General features: G+C 41.3%; 4 protein-coding genes across 5 annotated transcripts; 2 read left to right on the forward strand and 2 right to left on the reverse strand.

The window, feature by feature from the left end:
* The first annotated feature begins 889 nt into the window (after positions 1-889).
* Positions 890-3,688, forward strand: LOC115680023 (probable polyol transporter 4). The gene is made up of 2 exons (XM_030603775.2): positions 890-1,100; positions 2,062-3,688. Exons 1-2 carry the CDS (start codon positions 890-892, stop codon positions 3,435-3,437), a joined length of 1,587 nt encoding a protein of 528 aa, XP_030459635.1. The 3' UTR covers positions 3,438-3,688.
* A 2,053-nt stretch (positions 3,689-5,741) lies between these two features.
* Positions 5,742-8,673, forward strand: LOC115680025 (probable polyol transporter 4). Its single transcript, XM_030603777.2, has 2 exons — positions 5,742-6,458; positions 7,074-8,673. The coding sequence occupies exons 1-2, from the start codon at positions 6,248-6,250 to the stop codon at positions 8,441-8,443; spliced, it is 1,581 nt and encodes a 526-aa protein (XP_030459637.1). The 5' UTR covers positions 5,742-6,247; the 3' UTR covers positions 8,444-8,673.
* A 2,216-nt stretch (positions 8,674-10,889) lies between these two features.
* Positions 10,890-13,564, reverse strand: LOC115680026 (probable polyol transporter 4). Of its 2 annotated transcripts, none has more exons than XM_056315164.1 (2): positions 13,197-13,564; positions 10,890-12,650 (listed from the first exon to the last, which is right to left on the reverse strand). In XM_056315164.1, exons 1-2 carry the CDS (start codon positions 13,405-13,407, stop codon positions 11,224-11,226), a joined length of 1,638 nt encoding a protein of 545 aa, XP_056171139.1. In that variant the 5' UTR covers positions 13,408-13,564; the 3' UTR covers positions 10,890-11,223. The 2 variants fall into 2 exon arrangements, with proteins under 2 accessions (XP_056171139.1, XP_030459638.1); XM_030603778.2 differs by having other exon boundaries at positions 10,890-12,593; positions 13,197-13,562.
* A 4,256-nt stretch (positions 13,565-17,820) lies between these two features.
* Positions 17,821-20,795, reverse strand: LOC115680024 (probable polyol transporter 4). The gene is made up of 2 exons (XM_030603776.2): positions 20,345-20,795; positions 17,821-19,386 (listed from the first exon to the last, which is right to left on the reverse strand). The coding sequence occupies exons 1-2, from the start codon at positions 20,559-20,561 to the stop codon at positions 18,020-18,022; spliced, it is 1,584 nt and encodes a 527-aa protein (XP_030459636.1). The 5' UTR covers positions 20,562-20,795; the 3' UTR covers positions 17,821-18,019.

The following is a 20,795-nucleotide window of genomic DNA, read 5'->3' on the forward strand; positions in this document are numbered from 1 at the left end:
TGGCGAAGGATACGGTTGGTCTTTGTTTAATCACTATTAGGGTGCCACTATGTGTAACTCTTCTTCCAAATTATTTGAAGATTTACTTGCATTGCAATTTGGTTTGAATGAGTGTTTTCCATTAAATTTCCACAATTGATTTCTCTATTATTTTCAATATTCACAAAGAAAAAAATATTTCAATTTTTTGGACAAAATAATTTTCTTTCATCAATTCCGAACACGGTAATTCACTCAAAATGAGGTATGAGGTTTCCATTGACCACCTCAACACGGGACATGCCTTCATTGAACGTCAATCCAATGTACTCCTCACATCCAATTTCCCAGTTCATTCTTGTATCCATTCTTATAAGTTTAGGATGCAAAAAGAAATGACGACGGAAATTAGTTGTATCCATTCTTTTATACTCCAATAGCAATCACCATCATCCATTTCAAGACCAAAGGAGACACTTAAAAACTCACTAGAGGATTGACATTTCCATTAATGATTGCCTAGCTTTCTGTAAAAAAATTTGTGCATGCGGTGCTGCTGTAGTGCTGTGTGTGTTTAAGTTGCCTTTCTGTGCACTCCCTCTTAGCCTTCAACCTCTGGAAACCACAGAGGGCTGAGCCAGAGTGACTGAAGTAAAGGGCAAGAATTGTGCCAAACAATGGGATTCTCCTATAATAAACTCACCCCACATGCTGTGTTGATACCTCCAAAGCACCCACTTGATGTTATTTTATAAGTGATTGTCCACATGTGAAGAACTTAAGAACTTGAACTTGACATAAAAAAAAACAGAAAGTCTGACCCCCCACCTGCCAAGTCTTTTTCTATGTGAAAACCGGAAGTCTCTTGTAATGTCATTGATCGAACCCAGGAACTGAAGAGAAGAGGAAGATGGGATTGGTGGGAGCTGGAGAAAAGGAGAGGGCGGATTCGCTGAAGGGTATGAACGAGTACAAGAGAGTGGGTTCCGAGGTCGAGGGCGATGATTTTGACAATGATTTGGTTCATTACCAGCGTCAGTTGGAGAGGAGGAAAAGTACCAGAAGATATGTTTTTGCCTGTGCGGTCTTTGTTTCGCTCAACACTGTCCTCCTAGGCTATGGTATGTTGGTAACAGCATCGTTTCTCTTCTGCTTTTTTTTTTGCCAGTAGTTGCACAATTGTCTGTGAATGTTTGATTGCCATAAGTCCCAGTCCCGGAGTTACGGCTGAAGATATCGATGATTCTGGGATAGAAGTCTCCCCGAAAAGGGGAAACGCCCCCAATTTGACTGTGGTTTGAAGTAACCAATTCGTTTCACGATGAAATCTAGAAAGTGATATCTTTGGTAGGTCCTCCAATAAAATTGTAGACTCTGATAGATATAAAGTTTCATGGAGAAGAGAATATTGTTCCAAGCAGTGATAAAACTGGAAGATCCTTTGTTTTAAAGAGAGAGGAAGACGAGTTATTCACGTTCTGTTTGATTATTAGAAACAAATTGAATGCTAAGCATTGTGAGTGGCATTGGTCATTCAGAAGATTCCTCAAGGGAAAAATAGAGATGTCTCGAGGACTCAACTTACCGGTGATATGTTGAGTATCAATGTAATTTCATTTGGTAACCTTAGTTTTGCATTTTTCAAGGACTCCTACATATATGTCCGTTATGTGCATGCTATTGGGTCTGAAGTACATCCAAACATATGTTGATGTGAAATTCTAGGGTTCCCTAGGGCAAAATAATGAAATTCTTTGGTGTTGATAGATTTCTTGAGTTGCTAATAATGTTATCAAGTTACCAGCATCGTATTGAATTTACCAACGTCAAAAATAATTGCTAAGTTGCTAAGTTCTTATTGCCTAATGTCCACTTCTATGTAAACATTTGCTGCAGTGACATGGTTTTTGCATTGACCATGACCATGAGATTTAAGTGCATCTATGGTTTTCCAGTAGGTGGGTGGGCGGATTTTGCTTGTAGTTCCGGTAGATTAATTTGTTGCAAGCTGTTCGCCTTTCAGTTAGATTCATCAACACTTTGTTAAGTCGAAAATGAATCAACATGCTCAACTACTCGCAGATGGAGGTGTCATGAGTGGAGCAATTATATTCATTGAGGAAGATCTCAGAATAACTGAGGTTCAGATAGAAGTCCTTGTTGGTTGTTTGAGCATAATTTCGCTCTTTGGTAGCATAGCCGGTGGCCGAACATCAGACATTATTGGTAGAAAATGGACGATGGCATTGGCTGCTGTTGTCTTCCAAGTGGGCGTGGCTGTTATGACCTTTGCTGATTCATTTCGAGCATTAATGATAGGAAGATTGCTGGCTGGGGTTGGAATGGGGTTTGGAGGCATGATAACTCCGCTTTACATTGCCGAAATATCGCCAACCATCAGTTGGGGCACGCTCACTTCCTTTCCAGAGATCTTCGTGAATCTAGGAATCCTCCTAGGTTATATCTCAAACTACGTATTTGCAGGCCTTTCAGTGCACATAAACTGGAGAGTCATGCTTGGAATTGGGATTTTGCCCTCAGTCTTCATCGGTTTCGCACTCTTTGTAATCCCTGAATCACCAAGATGGTTGGTCATGCAGAACCGTGTCGACGAAGCAAGATTGGTTCTTTTGAAGACACACGAAGACGAGAGAGAGGCTGAAGAGAGGCTTGCAGAAATACAATTAGCTGCTGGAACTGGTAATAATGCGAGGAAATACGGAGAGAAAGCCGTGTGGCAAGAACTGCTGTGCCCTTCTCCTCCTCTACGACGGATGCTAATCACAGGTATCGGAATCCAGTGCTTCCAACAGATAACGGGCATAGATGCCGCCGTCATTTACAGCCCAGAGATTTTCAAAGATGCTGGAATGAAAGGTAATTCGAATCTTCTCGCAGCTACAGTTGCTGTGGGTGTTACCAAGACTTCTTTTATACTGGTCGCTATATTTCTGATCGACAAGGTCGGGAGGAAGCCATTGCTTTATGTTAGCACAATTGGCATGACTGCTTGCTTGTTCAGTGTTGGGATCTCTCTCTCTTTGTTAAAGGAAGGAGTAGCCGGGGCAGCACCTCTGTTGGCGATTCTTTCTGTTTGTGGTTATGTAGCTTTCTTTTCTGTTGGAATCGGCCCTATTTGTTGGGTAGTGTCCTCAGAAATTTTCCCTTTGAGGTATCGGGCTCAAGCAGCAGCGCTCGGGGCGGTTGGCAATAGGGTGTGCAGCGGGCTCATCTCCATGTCCTTCCTCTCGGTTTCTCGAGCAATCACGGTAGGGGGAACGTTTTTTGTATTTGCTGCAATGTCAGCTGCTTCTGTTGCATTTGTTTACGCGCTTGTCCCAGAAACAAGAGGGAAATCATTGGAGCAGATCGAGTCGCTGTTTCAGGACCCACGTGATTGGAAAGGAAGCCAGGTCGAGATGGAAGACGTCGAGCATCTTGTGGAGAAAGTCACCTAAGTACTGGCATCTTCAGTACTTCTCTTTACGACAAGCTGATTACAGCAGAAAAAACCATATTTCATCACCTTTCCTTCATTCACATTTCAGATATGCATGCGTTGTAAAACTTCAGGCCCATTATCTGGTAGAGAAAATCTGAAGTTGTCAACCTCTCAAGCAAGAGAAAACAAGACCTATCAAGTTAGTCTTTGAGAAAACTTACTTTCAGTCTCTTCTAACATGACTGATTTGCCGTGACAATTCGGATGCACGTCGGTACATTGGACGAAATGGGAAATGTAGCTTGTGTTGTGAGGAAATCTGAGGGTTTTCCCTTTATCCATGCCCGAAAAGCTCCGACAGAATATCAACAATGAACATAATCTTGCCTCCAGAGAACATGGGAAGAATTCGCCTTCCTTAGACCATTTTTACGAGGAAAACTAAGACTTCTTAGAACCTACTAGCATTTGTCCAGCAATTTAGCTGCCTGTATCCATATTTACTGTGTTTTGCTATTCCACCACACGTCCCGACATGGCACGTCTTCAAGAACGATATTGAAAGTCTATCGAATTACTCTTCATATCTCATTTCGCAATGATCATCTTGTTTCCATTCTTAACTTTAGCAGGAAGAAAAATAAGACAATGAAAAAGAAACTGCACATTTTCTGTGCTCTGTACTACGAATGAATCTTCCACCATATTATCAAGAAAATGAGTCTAATTGATATTTTTCCTTAGATTTTCTAGGTAAAAAATTTCAAAGTTTCTCTTTAGCTCACAAATCTGACTCAGAAATCAAAACTTTGTACTTTTTGCACTCAAGATTCCAGTTTTACAAAAAAAATAAAATTATTTATTAATGATGCTGCAATCATCCATTCATTTAATACACTATCAGCTGCACACATTGGGAAGATTAATTTTTCCGCCGCTACTGGAAAAGAATTATATTCCGATGTTTCCAGCCTTTCAGGAATCTCACATAGGATAATCAATAGGGAATGAAATAATTATAAATATAGTCAGTCCATGATTCGATAGTTAAGTTTTTGAAGGAGTGCAGGTTCATACATTTTTTGGTCAAACAGGTTCATACTTGGCTTCCTATTCTGTTGCAGGTCCCCATAAATGGAATTAAAGTCGATGTGTTGATTGGATGATGCTGAATATACTAGTGTTGGCCTATTTGGTGACTATATCAACCAACAAATCTCGCTCATCATAGCACATGCCTTCGGTTCAGTGAAAAGTACCCGACGTGAAGGAAGGACTAGGGTAGAGCAATGGGCCATGCCGGCCCCAGGCCCGACATGATTGTGCCCGTGCCCAAGCACTACCCATCAGATCGACGGGACGTGCCAGGCACGGGCCTGTTTGGCTCTGGGCCGTGTCCCTTTTTGGGCATTGCCAGGTCGAGCCCATGTGCCTAATGGGCTCAATATTGATAGAGCTGGCAAAGATAATGCCAACATTATGTAATGTCGAAAGAGGCAACTCACCACTTTTTCGATTCTCTCCATTATAGCTCGTGACTTACTTACCCCCACTGGCGTCTATGGTACATTCGGAATCTACGTTCGGTCCTAGTAAATAGATCTTGGAAGATAATAGGCCCTGCTTGTCAGCGAAAAATTTAGAAATAGTCGTCGTAGTCATTATTGGTTTCTGTAAGAATCAACTCCATAAGAACGTGCCTTATATGAACAAGAGGTCAGCAATGATGCTGGATCATCCGAATCAAGGGAAGGATACGGTCGTTTGTGACTAACCACTACTAGGAGGCCACTAAGTGTATCTTTTTCCCATATTATTTGAAAATGGACTTGTATTGCAATTTGGTTTTATTGAATGGGCGTCTTCCATTAGCTTTCCTCGATTGATTTCTCTATTATTTTTAATATTTTCAAGAAAAATAGAAAAAAATATATAATTTTTATTAAATTTTTTCAGAACAAAATAATTTTTCTATCAATTTGTTTGAAACTTACCGGTCAACGGTAAATTTGCACAAAATGAGGTATCTGGTTTTTATTGACCACCCCAACACGGGACATGCCATCAACAAACAATATTGAAAATCAATCTAATGTACTCCATATGTACAGTTTCCAACTTCATCTCGTATCCATTCTCAAGTTCAGGATGAAAAGGAAATGACAAATGGAAATTAGTCAGAAGTATCTATTTGCCACGACTGGAATGAAACACTTTCGCACGCGTTGTTGACCTCTATTTATCTGTACAGTAGAGATCTAATCCATCCAAATAGGTCTCATCTGTACATACGACCCTATCTTTCTTGGAGATGATTCTGTCATGTTCCAATAGCAATCTCCATCGTCAATTTCAAGACCAAGGGAGACATTAAAAACTCGCAAGAGGATTGAGATTCACCATTGGTGATTGCCTTGCTTTCCATAGAATATTTGTGCATGTGGTCCTGCTCTGTGCCCCCTGAGATCGCGCGACCAGGCGAGGCGAGGCGGTGGCAAGTTGCCTTTCTTTGCGTTCCTCCTTAGCCTTCAACCTCTGGAAACCACAGGGAGCTGAGCCAGAGTGACTGTAGTAAAGGGCCAAAAGGGTGCCAAAAGATGCGACTATCCTATATTGTACTCACTCCACTTGCTGCTTTGATACCTCCAGAGCACCCACTTGATGTTATTTTAGGGTGAACTTCCACATGTGAAAAACTCAAGAACTCGACCTGATAAAAAAATAAAGAAGAAAGATTGACCCCCCACCTGCCAAGTCCTTTTCTATGGGAGAACCGGAAGTCTCTTGTTATGTTTGATAGAGCTCAGGCGGTGAAGAGAAGAGGAGATGGGATCGGTGGGAACTGGAGAAAATGCGAGGGCAGATCCACGGAAGGGTATGAAGGAGTACAAGAAAACGGGTTTCGAGATCGAGGACGGTGATTTTGAGGACGATTTGGTTCATTACCAGCAGCAGTTGGAGAGGAGGAGAAGTACCAGAAGATATGTTTTTGCCTGTGCGGTCTTCGTTTCTCTCAACACTGTCATCCTAGGTTATGGTATGTTGGTGACAGCATCTTTTCTGTTCTCTCTATTATTATTTTTTTTTTTTTGTTATCAGTAGTTGCATCGTTGTTTGTGAATGTTTGACTGCAAAAGTCCAGGTCCCGGAGGGGCTACGATGTTTCTGGTATAGAAGTGTCCATGAAAATGAGAAATACCAACTCGTTTCTCGATCAGATCTGGGAATTGATTTCTTCAGTAGGTCCTATAAAATTGTAGACTCTGAGTGATATACTAATAAGGAGAAGAGAAAATTGTTTAAAGCACCGACAGAACTTGAAGATCCTTTGTTACAAAGAGAGAGGAAGACAGGTTATGCACATCTCATTTGATGGTCTGAATCGAATTGAATGCTAAGCATTGTGTTGCATTGGTAATTAGTAAGTTGCTAAGTTCTTATTGCCTAATGTCCACTTCTGTGTAAGCATTTGCTTCAGTGATATGCTTTTTGCATTGATCATGGACATCAGATTTTTGTCCATCTCTGGTTCTCTCTTAGGTGGGTGGATGATTTTGCGGTAGATTAATGTGTCACAAGCTGCTCACCTTCAGTTAAATCCATCCACACTTTGTTAAGTCGCGAATGAATCGATATGCTTCACTACTTGCAGATGGAGGTGTCATGAGTGGAGCAATTATATTCATTCAGGAAGATCTCAGAATAACTGAGGTTCAGATTGAAGTCCTTGTCGGTTCTTTGAGCGTAATTTCACTCTTTGGTAGCATAGCCGGTGGCCGAACATCGGACATTATCGGTAGAAAATGGACGATGGCATTAGCTGCTGTCGTCTTCCAAGTGGGCATAGCTGTTATGACCTTTGCTGATTCATTTCTGGTACTAATGATAGGAAGATTGCTGGCTGGGGTTGGAATGGGTTTCGGAGGCATGATAACTTCGCTGTACATTGCCGAAATTTCACCAGCCATCAGTCGGGGCACACTCACCTCTTTTCCAGAGATCTTTGTGAATCTAGGAATCCTACTCGGTTATATATCAAACTATGTATTTGCAGGCCTTTCAGTGCACATAAATTGGAGGGTCATGCTTGGAGTTGGGATTTTGCCATCAGTCTTCATCGGTTTCGCGCTCTTTGTAATCCCTGAATCACCAAGATGGTTAGTCATGCAGAACCGAGTCGAAGAAGCAAGATTGGTACTTTTAAAGACACACGAAGACGAGAGAGAGGCTGAAGAGAGGCTCGCAGAAATACAATTAGCTGCTGGAGCCGGTAATAATGCAAGGAGATACGGAGAGAAACCCGTGTGGCGTGAATTGCTGTGCCCTTCTCCTCTTCTACGACGGATGCTAATCACGGGTATCGGAATCCAGTGCTTCCAACAGATAACAGGCATAGATGCTATCGTGTATTACAGCCCAGAGATTTTTAAAGATGCTGGAATGAAAGGAAATTCGAATCTTCTCGCAGCTACGGTTGCCATGGGTATCACCAAGACTTCTTTCATACTGGTCGCAATATTTCTGATTGACAAGCTTGGGAGGAAGCCGTTGCTTTATATTTGCACGATAGGCATGACTGTTTGCTTGTTCAGTGTCGGGGTCTCTCTCTCTTTGCTAAAGGAAGGAGTAGCTGGGGTAGCACCTTTGTTGGCGATTCTTTCTGTTTGCGGTAATGTAGCTTTCTTTTCTGTTGGAATTGGCCCTATTTCTTGGGTATTGTCCTCAGAAATATTCCCTCTGAGGTATCGTGCTCAAGCAGCAGCGCTTGGGGCGGCTGGCAATAGGGTGTGCAGTGGGCTCATCTCCATGTCCTTCCTCTCGGTTTCTCGAGCAATCACCGTGGCTGGAACCTTCTTTTTATTTGCTGCACTCTCAGCTGCTTCTGTTGCATTTGTTTACGCACTTGTCCCAGAAACAAGAGGGAGATCATTGGAGCAGATCGAGTCGCTGTTTGAGAACCCGCATGATCAGAAAGGAAGCCATGTCGAGATGGAAGATGTTGAGCATCTTGTGCAGAAATAGTCACTTAAGTACCAACATCTTCAGCAGACAAGCAAATGACAGAACTTTCTCTACAAGAAGCTGATTACAGAAGAAAAAACCATATTTCATCACGATTTGTTGACTCACATTGCGGATATGCAAGCATTGTAAAATGTCCTTTATCCAGTAGAGAAAAACTGAAGTTGTCAACCTCCCGAGCACATGTCATCAAGAACAATATTGAAAGTCTACCGAATTATTCTTCATTACTCATTTTGCACTAATCATTTTATATCCACTCTTAACTTTAGTGGGAAGAAAAATATGACAATGCAAAAAAACGGCATATTTTCTATGTTTTATACTATGAATGAAGAAGCTTCCACCATATTATCAAGAAAATGAGTTCAAGTGATGTTTGTCCTCAGATTTCTAAAAGTTTCCAAAGTTTCTTTAGCTCACGAATCTGACTCAAATATCAAAACCTTGTTACATTTTGCACTCAAGGTTCCAGTTTTACAAAAAAAAAAAATTATTTACTAATGATGCTGTGTCCATTCAATTTAATTCACTATGAGTTGCACATATTAGGAAGAAAAATTCGTTCAAAGCAACTAATTTTTCCACCACGACTGGAAAAGAATCGTCTCTGGCAGGTGGTTTTAAAATATATGCATCTGTACAGTTGAAATCTAATCGATCTACCTAAGTAGATATCATGATGTGCATTGCCAAGCAACTACTAGGTTCTCTCGGAGTAAATCTTTTTGTACTGCAGCAGCAATCAGTAGTCACAACCATCAATTTCCCGAGAGGGTGGATGAGAGGCTTGCAGAAATGCAATTAGCCATTGGAGCTGGCAATAATGCAGAGAAGTACATGGAGAAAGCCATGTGGCGTGAACTGCTGAGCCATTCTCCTCCTCTACGGCGGATGCTAATAGCGCGAATTGGAATCCTGTGTTTCAGACAGATTGCAGGCATATTGATGCTGCCGTCGTTTACAGCACAAAGATTTTCATACACGCAGGAAGGAGAGGTAATTTGAATCTTCTTGCAGGTACAATTGCTGTGGTGGATATGAAAACTACACTTATAATGGTACCTATATTTCTGATTGACAAACTCGGGAGGAAGCCTTTGCCTTATAGTAGCACTATCAGCATCAGCACGACTGTTTGCTTATTCAGTGTGGGGGTCTCTATCTTTGATAAAGGAAGGAGGAGCTGGGGCAGCACCTTTGTTGCCTATTCTTCTTCTTTGTGGTAACGTGGCTTTGCTCTCTATGGGGATTGACCCCATTTGTAGGACATTGTCGTTGGAGATTTTCCCGTTGAGGTATAGTGCGCAGGCAGCGGCTCACAGGATGGCTGGTAATAGTGTGTGCCGCGGTCTTGTCTCCATGTCCTTCCTTTCAATTTCTCAAGCAACTATGGTGGCCGGAACGTTTTTAGTATTTGCTGCAACGCCGGGTATTTTTGTTGCATTGTGTTTGTCCAGCATGCTAAAGGAAAACCACTGGAGCAGATTGAGTCGCTGTTTCAGAACAGACATGATTGGAAAGGCTGGAAGATTGAGCATCTTGTGCAGGTCCAGTCGCTTAATTATTGGCATCTTCAGTAGTCGCCCAACTTTTCTTTACCGGAAAGCTGACTGTAGGGGAAAACTTCATCAGATTTCAGTTTTTCTTCTTGCTGGTATGCATTTATTGAAGAAGGTCCATCATCTACAGGAAAAGAAGAAAATTTATCAACCTCCAAAGCAAGAGAAAACGGGACCTCTCGATAACTTTACTTGAGTTGCTTGCAATCTAAGCAAGTGTTGTTGATAACAAATTAAAAAACTGAATTTGCGTGGTTTAAGGTCGTATTATCGTTCATATATCCCCAACATTTGTTATGAGCCTGACATAAGCTTTCAGACAGAAAGCCATTGGCATGGCGATCGTGAATCCTAGCATAATGTCCGAAGCAGACATAATGATAACAATAGGGAATGCCAAGAAGTTCTGGCACATGTTAGACAACTGTTTTCTCAAAATTCTTAATGACATCACCGTCAGGCAATGTTGCCCAGAATTGTAGATTGATCATATATCTAACGACTTTGAACTCTGAAACTCTGTCCTTCGTATTGCTCTTGCATTATTTGTAAACTGTGGCCCTTTCTGTATAATCAGACAATTTTCTTTATTTATTTTTCGCTTCAATTTCTCAAGATGTGTAATGTTCCTCGTCAATTTAGAGAACTCCGATGAAAACACTGGGCAACGGAATCATAGGCAAAGTCCTCATTTCGACCGGTTCATGTATCAGAAAAGACTAAACAAAGGGAGGGATATTTTGCACCCTTTCCAAGTATACCACAGTATGACACAAGGAGAATTATACTCTAAGCATGCAACCGTATATATTCTAAAATCAAGAGTAATTTTTTCCACGTATATGGCCAAAAGGAAAGAGTACTTTTCGAGGTAAAAGCAGGAATTCTGAATCAGAAATGGTTTCAATGTTTCATTGAAGGTGAACTTCTCTAGGATATAATACAGAGCATTTCAAATATGAAAGTTGGAAATATTAGGATTCCTCAATAACGCAAGCTATGATTTCTCTGTTAATATGTGCTGACATTTATCGGACTTGTCAGGCTAAGCAGCCATCCGAGAAGAGAGTGACGGTAATTTTAACAATGACTTCAACTTGATAGATTCTGCTTTCGCTTGCTCGAGAGGTTGATAACTGTTTCTAATTCTTGATGCTGGACCTCCTTATATTGAACTGAAGCTCCACACGTAGATTGAAGATGGCAATAGGTAAGTGACTATTCGTGCACGTGATCCTCGACATCTTCAATCTTGACATAGCCTCCTTTCCCACTATAGTGATCCTGAAAAAGAGACTCAATCTGCTCCAGTGATTTTCCTTTGGTTTCTGGAACAACCAAGTGAATAAACGCGACCGAAAGAGCTGACATCGCGGCAAACACAAAAAATGTGCCGGCTACTGTGATTGTGTGAGAAACTGAGAGGAAGGACATGCCAACAAGCCCACTGCATACCCTATTAGCAGCCGCCCCAAGCGCCACTGCTTGAGCACGATACCTCAAAGGGAAAATCTCTGAGGTTAGCACCCAGCAAATGGGGGCAATTCCTACCGAGAAGAACGCTAGAGTACCACAAACAGATATTATTGCCAATGCAGGCGCGGCACCAACAACTCCTTCCTTAAGCAAAGAAAGAGAGACTCCCACACTGAACAGGCAAACTGTCATGCCGATCGTGCTAATATAAAGCAAAGGCTTCCTTCCAAGCTTGTCTATCAGAAATGTAGCAACCAGTACAAATGAAGTCTTGGTAACGCCCACAGCAATGGTAGCCGCTAGTAGATTCGAATTACCCTTTATTCCAGCATCTTTGAAAATCTCTGGGCTGTAATACACTGCAGCGTCTGTGCCCGTTAACTGTTGGAAGCACTGGAGTCCAATGCCAGTGATTAGCATCCAGCGTAGAGAAGGAGAAGGGCTCAACAGTTCACGCCACACGGCTTTCTCTCCTTGCTTCTGTGCATTGTTACCAGCTCCAGCTGCTAATTGTATTTCTGCGAGCCTCTCTTCCACCTCACTCTCATCTCCATTCGTCTTAAAAAGCACTGATCTTGCTTCATCAACTCGGTTCTGCATGACCAACCACCTTGGTGATTCGGGGATCACAAAAAGTGCAAAACCGATTAAAGCGGAGGGCAACATCCCAACTCCAAGCATGACCCTCCAATTAATGTGTACGGAGAGGCCTGAAAATGCATAGTTTGAGACATAACCAAGTAGAATTCCTATGTTCACAAAGATCTCTGGAAATGAGGTCAGGCTTCCCCTACTGATGGATGGCGAAATCTCGGCAATGTAAACCGACGTTATCACACCGCCGATGCCAATCCCAACCCCAGTCAGCAATCTCCCTATCATCAGTGCTTGAAATGAATATGCGAAAGTCATAGCAGCGATACCCACTTGGAAGACAATAGCACCTAAAGCCATTGTCCATTTTCGGCCAATCATGTCTGATGTTCTGCCACCAGCTAAGCTACCAAAGAGCGAAACTACGCTTAAACAACCAACAAGGACTTCTGTCTGAACCTCAGTTATTTTTAAATCTTCCTGAATGAATATGATTGCTCCACTCATGACACCAACATCTGCAGAGTAGCAAAGACACATCAAGTCATTTGTGACATCACTAACCTGTTCAAAATCTAAGGAAAGGTGAAGAAACTCGTGAGACATTCAAATTGGCTTTTCTAACTTTTATTAACAAGCAAACCCCGTCCAATCCCAGCTAACAGAAAATCATATAATACAACAAAAGGTTCACATAGTAGCAGCCTCCTTTAGCCAACAAGAAGAAGATACGGAAAATCTCACTAGGTCATCCGTGTTTGGATGTGCATCAGACTCGAACGGCATACGTACTAGCGATATTTATGTCAAGAGCGCTTGAGAAAAGCGAACTGAGACTACAAAAGGTGCAATTCTAGAGACCACTCAACAAGGGCAAAATTCACCAATCTTTGACTTTTCACACCTTGCACAATGTGTCTCTGAAAATCAGAAAATTCCATGAACAACGGCGTAGACAAAGGTTAATCCAGGCCAAAACAGTACAGATTTTGTTCTGGATAATGAGTAAGGAAACTGACTGAAACAAAATTAGAAGCTCAATGCTAATGTGTTGGAACCCATCAACTGGGACTACAGCAGTCAAACACTCACAAAACAGAGAGGGACTTCGAGTTTGTTACCATAGCCCAGGAGAACAGTGTTGAGGGAAGCAAGGACTGCACAAGCAAACACATAGAATCTTCTGTTACTCTTCCTCCGGATCTCCAACGGCTGCTGGTAACCCGTCGGCTCGTCGTCAAAACCATCATCGTTGACCTCGGACACCACTGCCCTGTTCTTATTCCTCACTGGACGTGCACTCCCATCATCTTCAGCTCCAACTGTTCCCATGTTCCTCCGCTCCGCTGTGTCTCCGCCTGTCTTGTATCAATGCTAGCAAATGACTCCAAAGTTTATGGATCCTGGAGATGTTGACTGAGGTTCTTAAAGGATCCGTGAGAGAACAATACAACCACGCATTGTCAATTTTTCTACCAATTATGTCGGGTATGCAATGCGTACAAGCAAGATATCTTTTTCAGTTTTAGTAAGCAAAAAGTCGCTTCCCAGGTCACGTGACAGGGACAGTGGAGTAAGGTTCTGGGAAATAATTCGACCCCCCCGTGAAGAAAACACGAGGAAGACGCGAGGAAATGATCGTTTTTCCTGTTTTGTTTCTTGGCGGTTTGCACCAGAGTGCGGAATCTCTTGGGCCTTTGGAGGGCGGCCCGACGTCACGGTAGACTGGCCCGGGCCTGGACGATGATTTTGAGCACGGTGAGCCGCTACAATTTTTTCAGCCCAAACAAGTTATTTCCTTCTTATAACAACGAATTTCTTTAGTAACAAACATGTGTTCCTGGTTATCGCGGGTTCTATTTTCAAGGGCTAATTCCAAAATAAAAACACAAACTTTAGGTCGAGTGGCAATTTTAGCCTCAATTTTTTTTTGTTTCATAAAAAAGTATCAACTTTAAGTCGAGTGACAATTCTGACCCAAACTTTTTTTGTTTAATAAAAAATCACTAACTTTCACCCTTATCTCAAATCTTTTTTCCCGGTTGACTCTTTCTCTAAAGTCGCCCTTGTTTGAAAAAACAGGATATGGTCTTGAGCTTGGCGGGTCTCGTCCATGTGTTCCTAGTTATCGAGGGTTCTATTTTCAAGGGCTAATTCCAAAAAAAAGACAAACTTTAGATCGAGTGATAATTTTGATCCCAACTTTTTTTGTCTCATAAAAAAGTATCAACTTTAAGTCGAGTGACAATTCTGGGCCTAACTTTTTTTTTGTTTCATAAAAAATCACCAACTTTCACCAATGTCCCAAATCTTCCCCCCGGTTGACTCTCTGTCTAAAGTCATCCTTGTTTGAGAAAAAAGGATATGGTCGTGAGCTTGGCGGATTTCGTCCATGATGTCTGTCGACGAGCGGTAATCTACAACTTTAAGTCGAGTGACAATTCTAGCCCTAACTTTTTTTTTGTCTCATAAAAAATCACAAACTTTCATCCTTATCCCAAATCTAGCCCCCTCAGTTGACTCTATCTCTCTCTAAAGTCACCCTTATTTGAGAAAAAAGGTTATGGTCGTGAGCTTGACGGATCTCGTCCATGGCATTTGTCGATGGACGGCAGTCTACAACTTTAGATTATGACAAAACAACGAAGTCTGGTCAGATAGATTCAATTTGGAGATCTTTTTTACTTGCCGATGAAGCGAAGGAGACGAACAATTTTGCAGTTATTTTTCAAGCTGTAACTCAAAGAAGAAGATAATGAATAATGCTTTAAATCCACTCAACAAGTCACGTGAATTTATTGTTGAGGTGGAATAGTCAAGTTGGATAATCAATGTTTTTAAGTTAAGGGGGCCGGATTTGGGATTTAAATGAAAGTTGGTGATTTTTTATAAGATAAAAAAATTAAAATTAAAATTGTTACTCGACTTGAAGTTTGTATTTTCATTTGGAATTAGGCCCTATATTTTCAGGCACAGTTTGACGGGAGTGGCCTGCTTTGTGTTTGGATTCCTGTGACAACGAGCATTTCCCATCAACCAGAAAGTAGAAGGAGCTTTTTGGATGTCAAAAGTGCCTCGGTCTTTTCTTTTTCCTAATCAAGAAATGTGCCCTATTTTTAGGTTACGTTTCGCCACGTGGACAAAAATCATTTGCCCTTCCTAAAGATCTTTTGGGAATTGTCATTATCGCATTGATTTTGATCTTAATGAAAGAACAAAGGTAAAAGCAAGGATCTAACGTGTCATTTCAATTTTATTGGATGTCTTCGAAGAGACGAAATGGCTTGACGCGAGAGGCGACTCAGTTTCCATGGCCACCTAAAACCACTTAATCATTTTCTAGGGTAATAGAGGTTCTTGAGAAACTACACAAAATTTTGGCAATATCTCAATAATCTCGAATAACAAATAGCAAGAGGGATGGAAGTCGGGAGAAAAAGGTAAAGGAAAGGGAAATAAAAACCAACTCTTGGTAATATAACTCAATGATCTCTTATCAATTTTTATTTTTTTGTCAAAGAAAATTTCTATTCATTATCAAAATGATGCATGAAAGGATTTATGAAAAATCCAAAAAATCACCACAAAAAAGCATGTGCATAGAGCTGCAAAAGAAACCAAAATCCAAAAACCCATGTATGTTATCAAAGAATGGTCTATAGAGATAAGCACATGCTCGTCATTCAAGAAGAGGTCTGTACTACATCCAAATAAATGGATCGGCAACCAATCACCAAATCATACATCATCATCAGTGATTAGCACATAACGAGATCTCCGTCTATATCTATGGTTTTACCTTTTGGCGATGTGCACCTAGGTTCGATATCTCTGACACCATCCTGTACAAAGACAACAAAAATATGCTGAACAAGCTCAAATCTGACACTTGTGAGAGTAAGCCCTTTAGCAAGTGCGAAACACTAAAACTTCTAACAAAAATAGATTGAATAAGCACAAATCTAACATTGATGTTGCTGTGAACACCATTAAATCTGGAAACTAAGTATTTATTCATTAAAACTCCTAAATCTAAAACTAGATTGGGAGAGAAAAACTTACAGATTTAGATCGGATCAAGAGAGCATAACTATCATATCTAAATCTAGATCGACAAAGAGTAGAGCAGCAAACAAGAGAAAATAGAAAGAAGAGTAACCAAAGGGGGAGGGGAGGGAGAGATCTAAGTTAAATCCCTCACTCCAGACATTGAGTTAAACCTAATTACCTAATCAGATAAATATAGAGAGAGTAAACATTAATTTCTAAAGGGTGGCACTATTTTCATACCATTTTTTTTTTGCTAAAACAGAAATTGTTTAGTTGACTAACCAAATTACCCTCTAAACATGACCATAATTTATGTTAACTTGATATCATATTTGCCACACTGATATGCACATGGTTTACATGTGGCTTTCGCGTTTTTATATTTTGACCCAAAAAGAAGGGAAAAAAAGAGATAATAGTTTTGGACTTGGGAGAAGGGTATAGCAATCCACATCATTATTTTTACCCAATTAACATTGATATGGCAATCCGTGTCAGAAACATGCACATATTGTGCTGATACACTTAATGAAAGGATTACATTAAGCAAATTTTTTAAAGTTCTTGGGTTGGATTGAACAAAAAACCATTCAGGGACCATATTAAGCATTGAAAAAAAATTTAGAGACTACTCATATCACTACTCCATAAATTGTTTATGGAAGTACTAGCTTGAAAAAAGTTCAAACAGTTTAGGTACTTGATTTAATAAAAAGAAAATCAGTTACTTGATTGGAGAACGGCCAAAAGTTTATGTAATTGCAGTGTCATTGCCCAAAAGCAATGTTAGGAACAGTGCAAACCCATGTAGTTCACATTTTGTTCTTGGTAACAGTTAGGAAATTGACTGAAAATGTTAGGGGCTCAATACTAATGTGGTGAAACCCATCAACTGGGACTATAGCAGTCAAACACTCAGAAAACAGAGGAGACTCTTGAGTTTGTTACCATAGCCTACTGCACAAGGGAAGACATAGAATCTTCTGCTGCTCTTCCTCCTCAGCTCCAACCGATGCTGGTGACGAACCGGATGGTCGCCGAAACCATCGGACTCCATTATCTTGTTCCTCTCATTCCTCATTGAACCAGGCACTCCCATTTTCTTCAGCTCCAACTGATCCCGTGTTCTCCTCCTCTGTGTCTCTGCCTGTCTTCTATCAATGCTGACTGGTGACCTTGATCATATCCTGGAGATGCTTTTTGAGGTTTTTTTCAAATGGATCGGCAAGAGAACGATACGACCAATCACACCGCCCGTCTTCTTGCCAATGATGTCATGTATGCATCAGTAAGATTCGTTTTTCCACTTTCAAATGAGTTCAAAATGTTGCTTCTGAGGTCAGGGGACAGCTCCAGAGAAAGAGAACTAAAATACAGGAATCACTGATCAGTTTACACCCGAAAAATTAAACAGAGGAAAATGATGTTTTCTCCTGTTTCTTGCCGAAGAAATTCTTGGAATCTCTTGGCATTGTAGTACCAGGAACGGCCTGGGGGTCCGAGGGCACGATAAATAGACCCGGGCTGGATGATAATTTTGAGCCCGGTGAGCCACTACTATAATTTTCCATTGAGATGGACAGCGTAAGCGTCATTTCCTATGTAAATCACGATATTTTGTTCGATAGTTAATTACGACTATCGATAAAATTAATTTAATCATCTCTCTACTTCACATATTATATTTGGGCTAAGTTTCCGAAGAGAATTATTTAACTTATATGAGATTAAGAATCGACGAATACAGCTCAAATTAATAGAACATACAACTTCAAAAGTAGTTTATCCAGTAAAGAAACTGTATCAACAAAATGATAATCTGGCAAACTACCGACTGTATTTCCTTCACCAACAATGTAGGGTATTGTTGCTCATCCAGTAGTGATAAGCTGATTTATTTTTTCTGCACAAGATGCTCAACATCTCCCATCTCGACTTCGTCTCCTTTCCAATCGCTTTGGTCTTCAAATAAGGACCCGATCTGCTCCAAGGATTTTCCTTTTGTTTCCGGAACAAGTGTGTAAACAAACACGACAGACAGCGCAGAAATTGCCGAGAAGGTGTAAAATGTGCCGGCCATTGTGATTGCTTGGGAAACCGAGAGGAAGGACATTGCCACGAGCCCGCTGCACACCCTATTACCGATGGCCCCGAGTGCTGCCGCTTGAGCACGCAGCCTCAAAGGGAAAATCTCCGTTGTCAATACCCAACATGCCGGTCCAATGCCCACAGAGAAGAAAGCTACGTTACCACAGACTGAAAGGATTGCCATCGTGACACTGGCTTGTCCTTCTTTCAGCAAAGCAAGAGTCGTGGCCACGCTGAATAAGCAAACAGTCATACCAATTGTGCTAATATACAGCAAAGGCTTTCTTCCGAGTCTGTCAATTAGAATTATAGCTACTAGTATAAATGCAGTTTTCGTGACCCCAACAGCGACGGTTGCCGCTAGGAGATTGGAATTGCCCTTTATTCCAGCATGTTTGAAGATTTCGGGGCTGTAATAAACAGTGGCATCGATACCCGTGATCTGCTGGAAACACTGGATCCCAAATCCCGCGATAAGCATCCGCCGCAGGGCAGGAGAAGGGCTCAGCAGTTCGCGCCACACGGGTTTCTCTTCATACTTCTCTGCACTATTACCAATTCCAGCAGCTAATAGTATTTCTGCGAGTCTCTCTTCAACCTCACTCTCATTTTCATTTGTTTTTAGCAGCACTGACCTCGCTTCGTCCACTCGGTTCTGCATGACCAACCATCTCGGCGACTCAGGTATTATGAAAAGGGCAGCGCCAACGAAGACAGAGGGCAAAATCCCAACAGCGAGCATAACCCTCCAACTGATGTGTACAGAGAGGCCTGAAAATGCATAGTTCGAGACGTAACCCAGTAAAATCCCGAGGTTTATGAAGGTCTCCGGAAACGAAGTGAGGGACCCCCGACTGACAGTGGGGGAAATCTCAGCAATATAAACAGGAGCAATCATGACTCCCAGTCCAATCCCGACCCCGGCCAAGAATCTTCCAATCATTAACACTTCAAAAGTAGGAGCAAACGTCATAACAACGGCACCGGCTTGAAAGACAACAGCTGCTAAAGCCATGGTCCATTTTCTACCGATTACATCCGATGTTCTGCCCCCAGCTAAGCTACCGAAAAGAGAGACTATGCTCAAACAACCAATGAGAACTTCTTCTTGAACCTCGGTTATTTTTAGATCTTCCTGAATAAACAAAATTGCCCCGCTCATGACTCCAACATCTGCATATTGGTAAGGACGAAACTTAAGGTCAAATTTCAAGTTATTCGACAAGCATCACAACAAAATGCCAAACTAGAAACTGCTCAAGATCTAGTATGAGAGAAGTGAGGATCAAAGAAATCTAATCAATCTTACGTTTAAAGTCAGAAATTACTCAAGTTCACAGACTGACCAATCTTTAGAACACGGACCACGACCAAAGCCAAAATTTCTCTGGCTTAAAGAAGCCCGTGCTTTTCTGGACTTAAAAAGACAGTAAGAGTGTTGAATTATCATAATATCTTGAAATAGTTCTCGGATGTCATCATAATCTTCCCAAAAGCTCAGGAAAGTAGGGGACATTAATTAAAGTTGTTAGCATCAAAGCAGGCAGTTCACCCTGGTAGTTATGATTGATCATCCAAAAAAATGTGAATCTAACAATATAGCATTCTGATGATGCTCCTCATGACCATACCATCACACCCCGAAAATCAAAATTCTTAATATACAAAAAGCAGAGGAATTATCCTCAATTGACAAAGGACGAGAACCGTTTCGAGAAAAGATCGATGGTTTTCACAGAAAAGTGTCCTAAGATATACTAAAACAATATAGATTAATACTACATACACCAAAGAGGAAATCTTTTTTCCTGAGCGATCTCAAAGATCAAGACACACGTTGGTATGAGAATGGCTTCCATCTAAGTGATGGATGGTCACTCTGACAGATAAGAACCGCTTTAGGTTTCAAACTGAATGTACAGATTAACAAACTGGGAACTTTTTTCTTTCCCTTGCCGACAATCAGGTAAAAGAGCCAAGTCGTACGGCTTACAGAGACGGAAGAAAACAGCAGATCAAAGCTTGAAGACAACATGTAGAGACGAATATACGCGGTAAAGAACTGGTCTCGAACATCAAAAACACAACTGCTGCTAAGAAACGAACAGAGAGACAGAGGCCACGTCATTACCATAGCCGAGAAGAACATTGTTGAGAGATGCAAAGACCGCACAGGCAATAACATATCTCCTGGTGCTCTTCCTCTTCTCCAGCTGACGCTGGTAATGAATCAAGTCGTCGTCGAAGTCGTCGTCGTCGTCGACCTCCGAACCCATCCTCTTGTACTTGTTGTTCTTGCCAATCCCCAGTGAATCTGCGCCCCCATTCTCTTCTCCCACCAATCCCATCTTCCTCTTCTTCTTCCTTCTCCTTCTTCCGTTTCAGTTCCTGTTCATCAATCAGCAGTTAGAGCAAACCTTTCTTGGAACATACCCAGAAGCTGTCGTTCAAAGATTTTGCCAAGAACTTGGATTTCAGATCTGTAGAGAGAAGAAGAGAACAAGACTTGGTCTCTCTCTGCCTTTTGTCATGGGAAGCGACCAAGTATCGAATATCCTTTTTCTTTTATTTAAAGAATTAAT

This window comes from Syzygium oleosum, unplaced genomic scaffold (genome assembly GCF_021117445.2).
Source record: "Syzygium oleosum isolate NSW1041296 unplaced genomic scaffold, Sole_v2.1 Sole_v2.10, whole genome shotgun sequence".
NCBI classification, from domain to species: domain Eukaryota; kingdom Viridiplantae; phylum Streptophyta; class Magnoliopsida; order Myrtales; family Myrtaceae; genus Syzygium; species Syzygium oleosum.

Excerpts from the sequence above, each read along its gene's own strand:
- LOC115680026 (XM_056315164.1), bottom strand. The coding sequence starts at position 13,407 with ATGGGAACAGTTGGAGCTGAAGATGATGGGAGTGCACGTCCAGTGAGG. Across the intron at positions 12,651-13,196 it reads CACTGTTCTCCTGGGCTATG|ATTTTGAACAGGTTAGTGAT; the intron begins GTAACAAACTCG and ends ACCTTTCCTTAG.
- LOC115680023 (XM_030603775.2), top strand. The coding sequence starts at position 890 with ATGGGATTGGTGGGAGCTGGAGAAAAGGAGAGGGCGGATTCGCTGAAG. Across the intron at positions 1,101-2,061 it reads CACTGTCCTCCTAGGCTATG|ATGGAGGTGTCATGAGTGGA; the intron begins GTATGTTGGTAA and ends AACTACTCGCAG.
- LOC115680024 (XM_030603776.2), bottom strand. The coding sequence starts at position 20,561 with ATGGGATTGGTGGGAGAAGAGAATGGGGGCGCAGATTCACTGGGGATT. Across the intron at positions 19,387-20,344 it reads CAATGTTCTTCTCGGCTATG|ATGTTGGAGTCATGAGCGGG; the intron begins GTAATGACGTGG and ends ACCAATATGCAG.
- LOC115680025 (XM_030603777.2), top strand. The coding sequence starts at position 6,248 with ATGGGATCGGTGGGAACTGGAGAAAATGCGAGGGCAGATCCACGGAAG. Across the intron at positions 6,459-7,073 it reads CACTGTCATCCTAGGTTATG|ATGGAGGTGTCATGAGTGGA; the intron begins GTATGTTGGTGA and ends CACTACTTGCAG.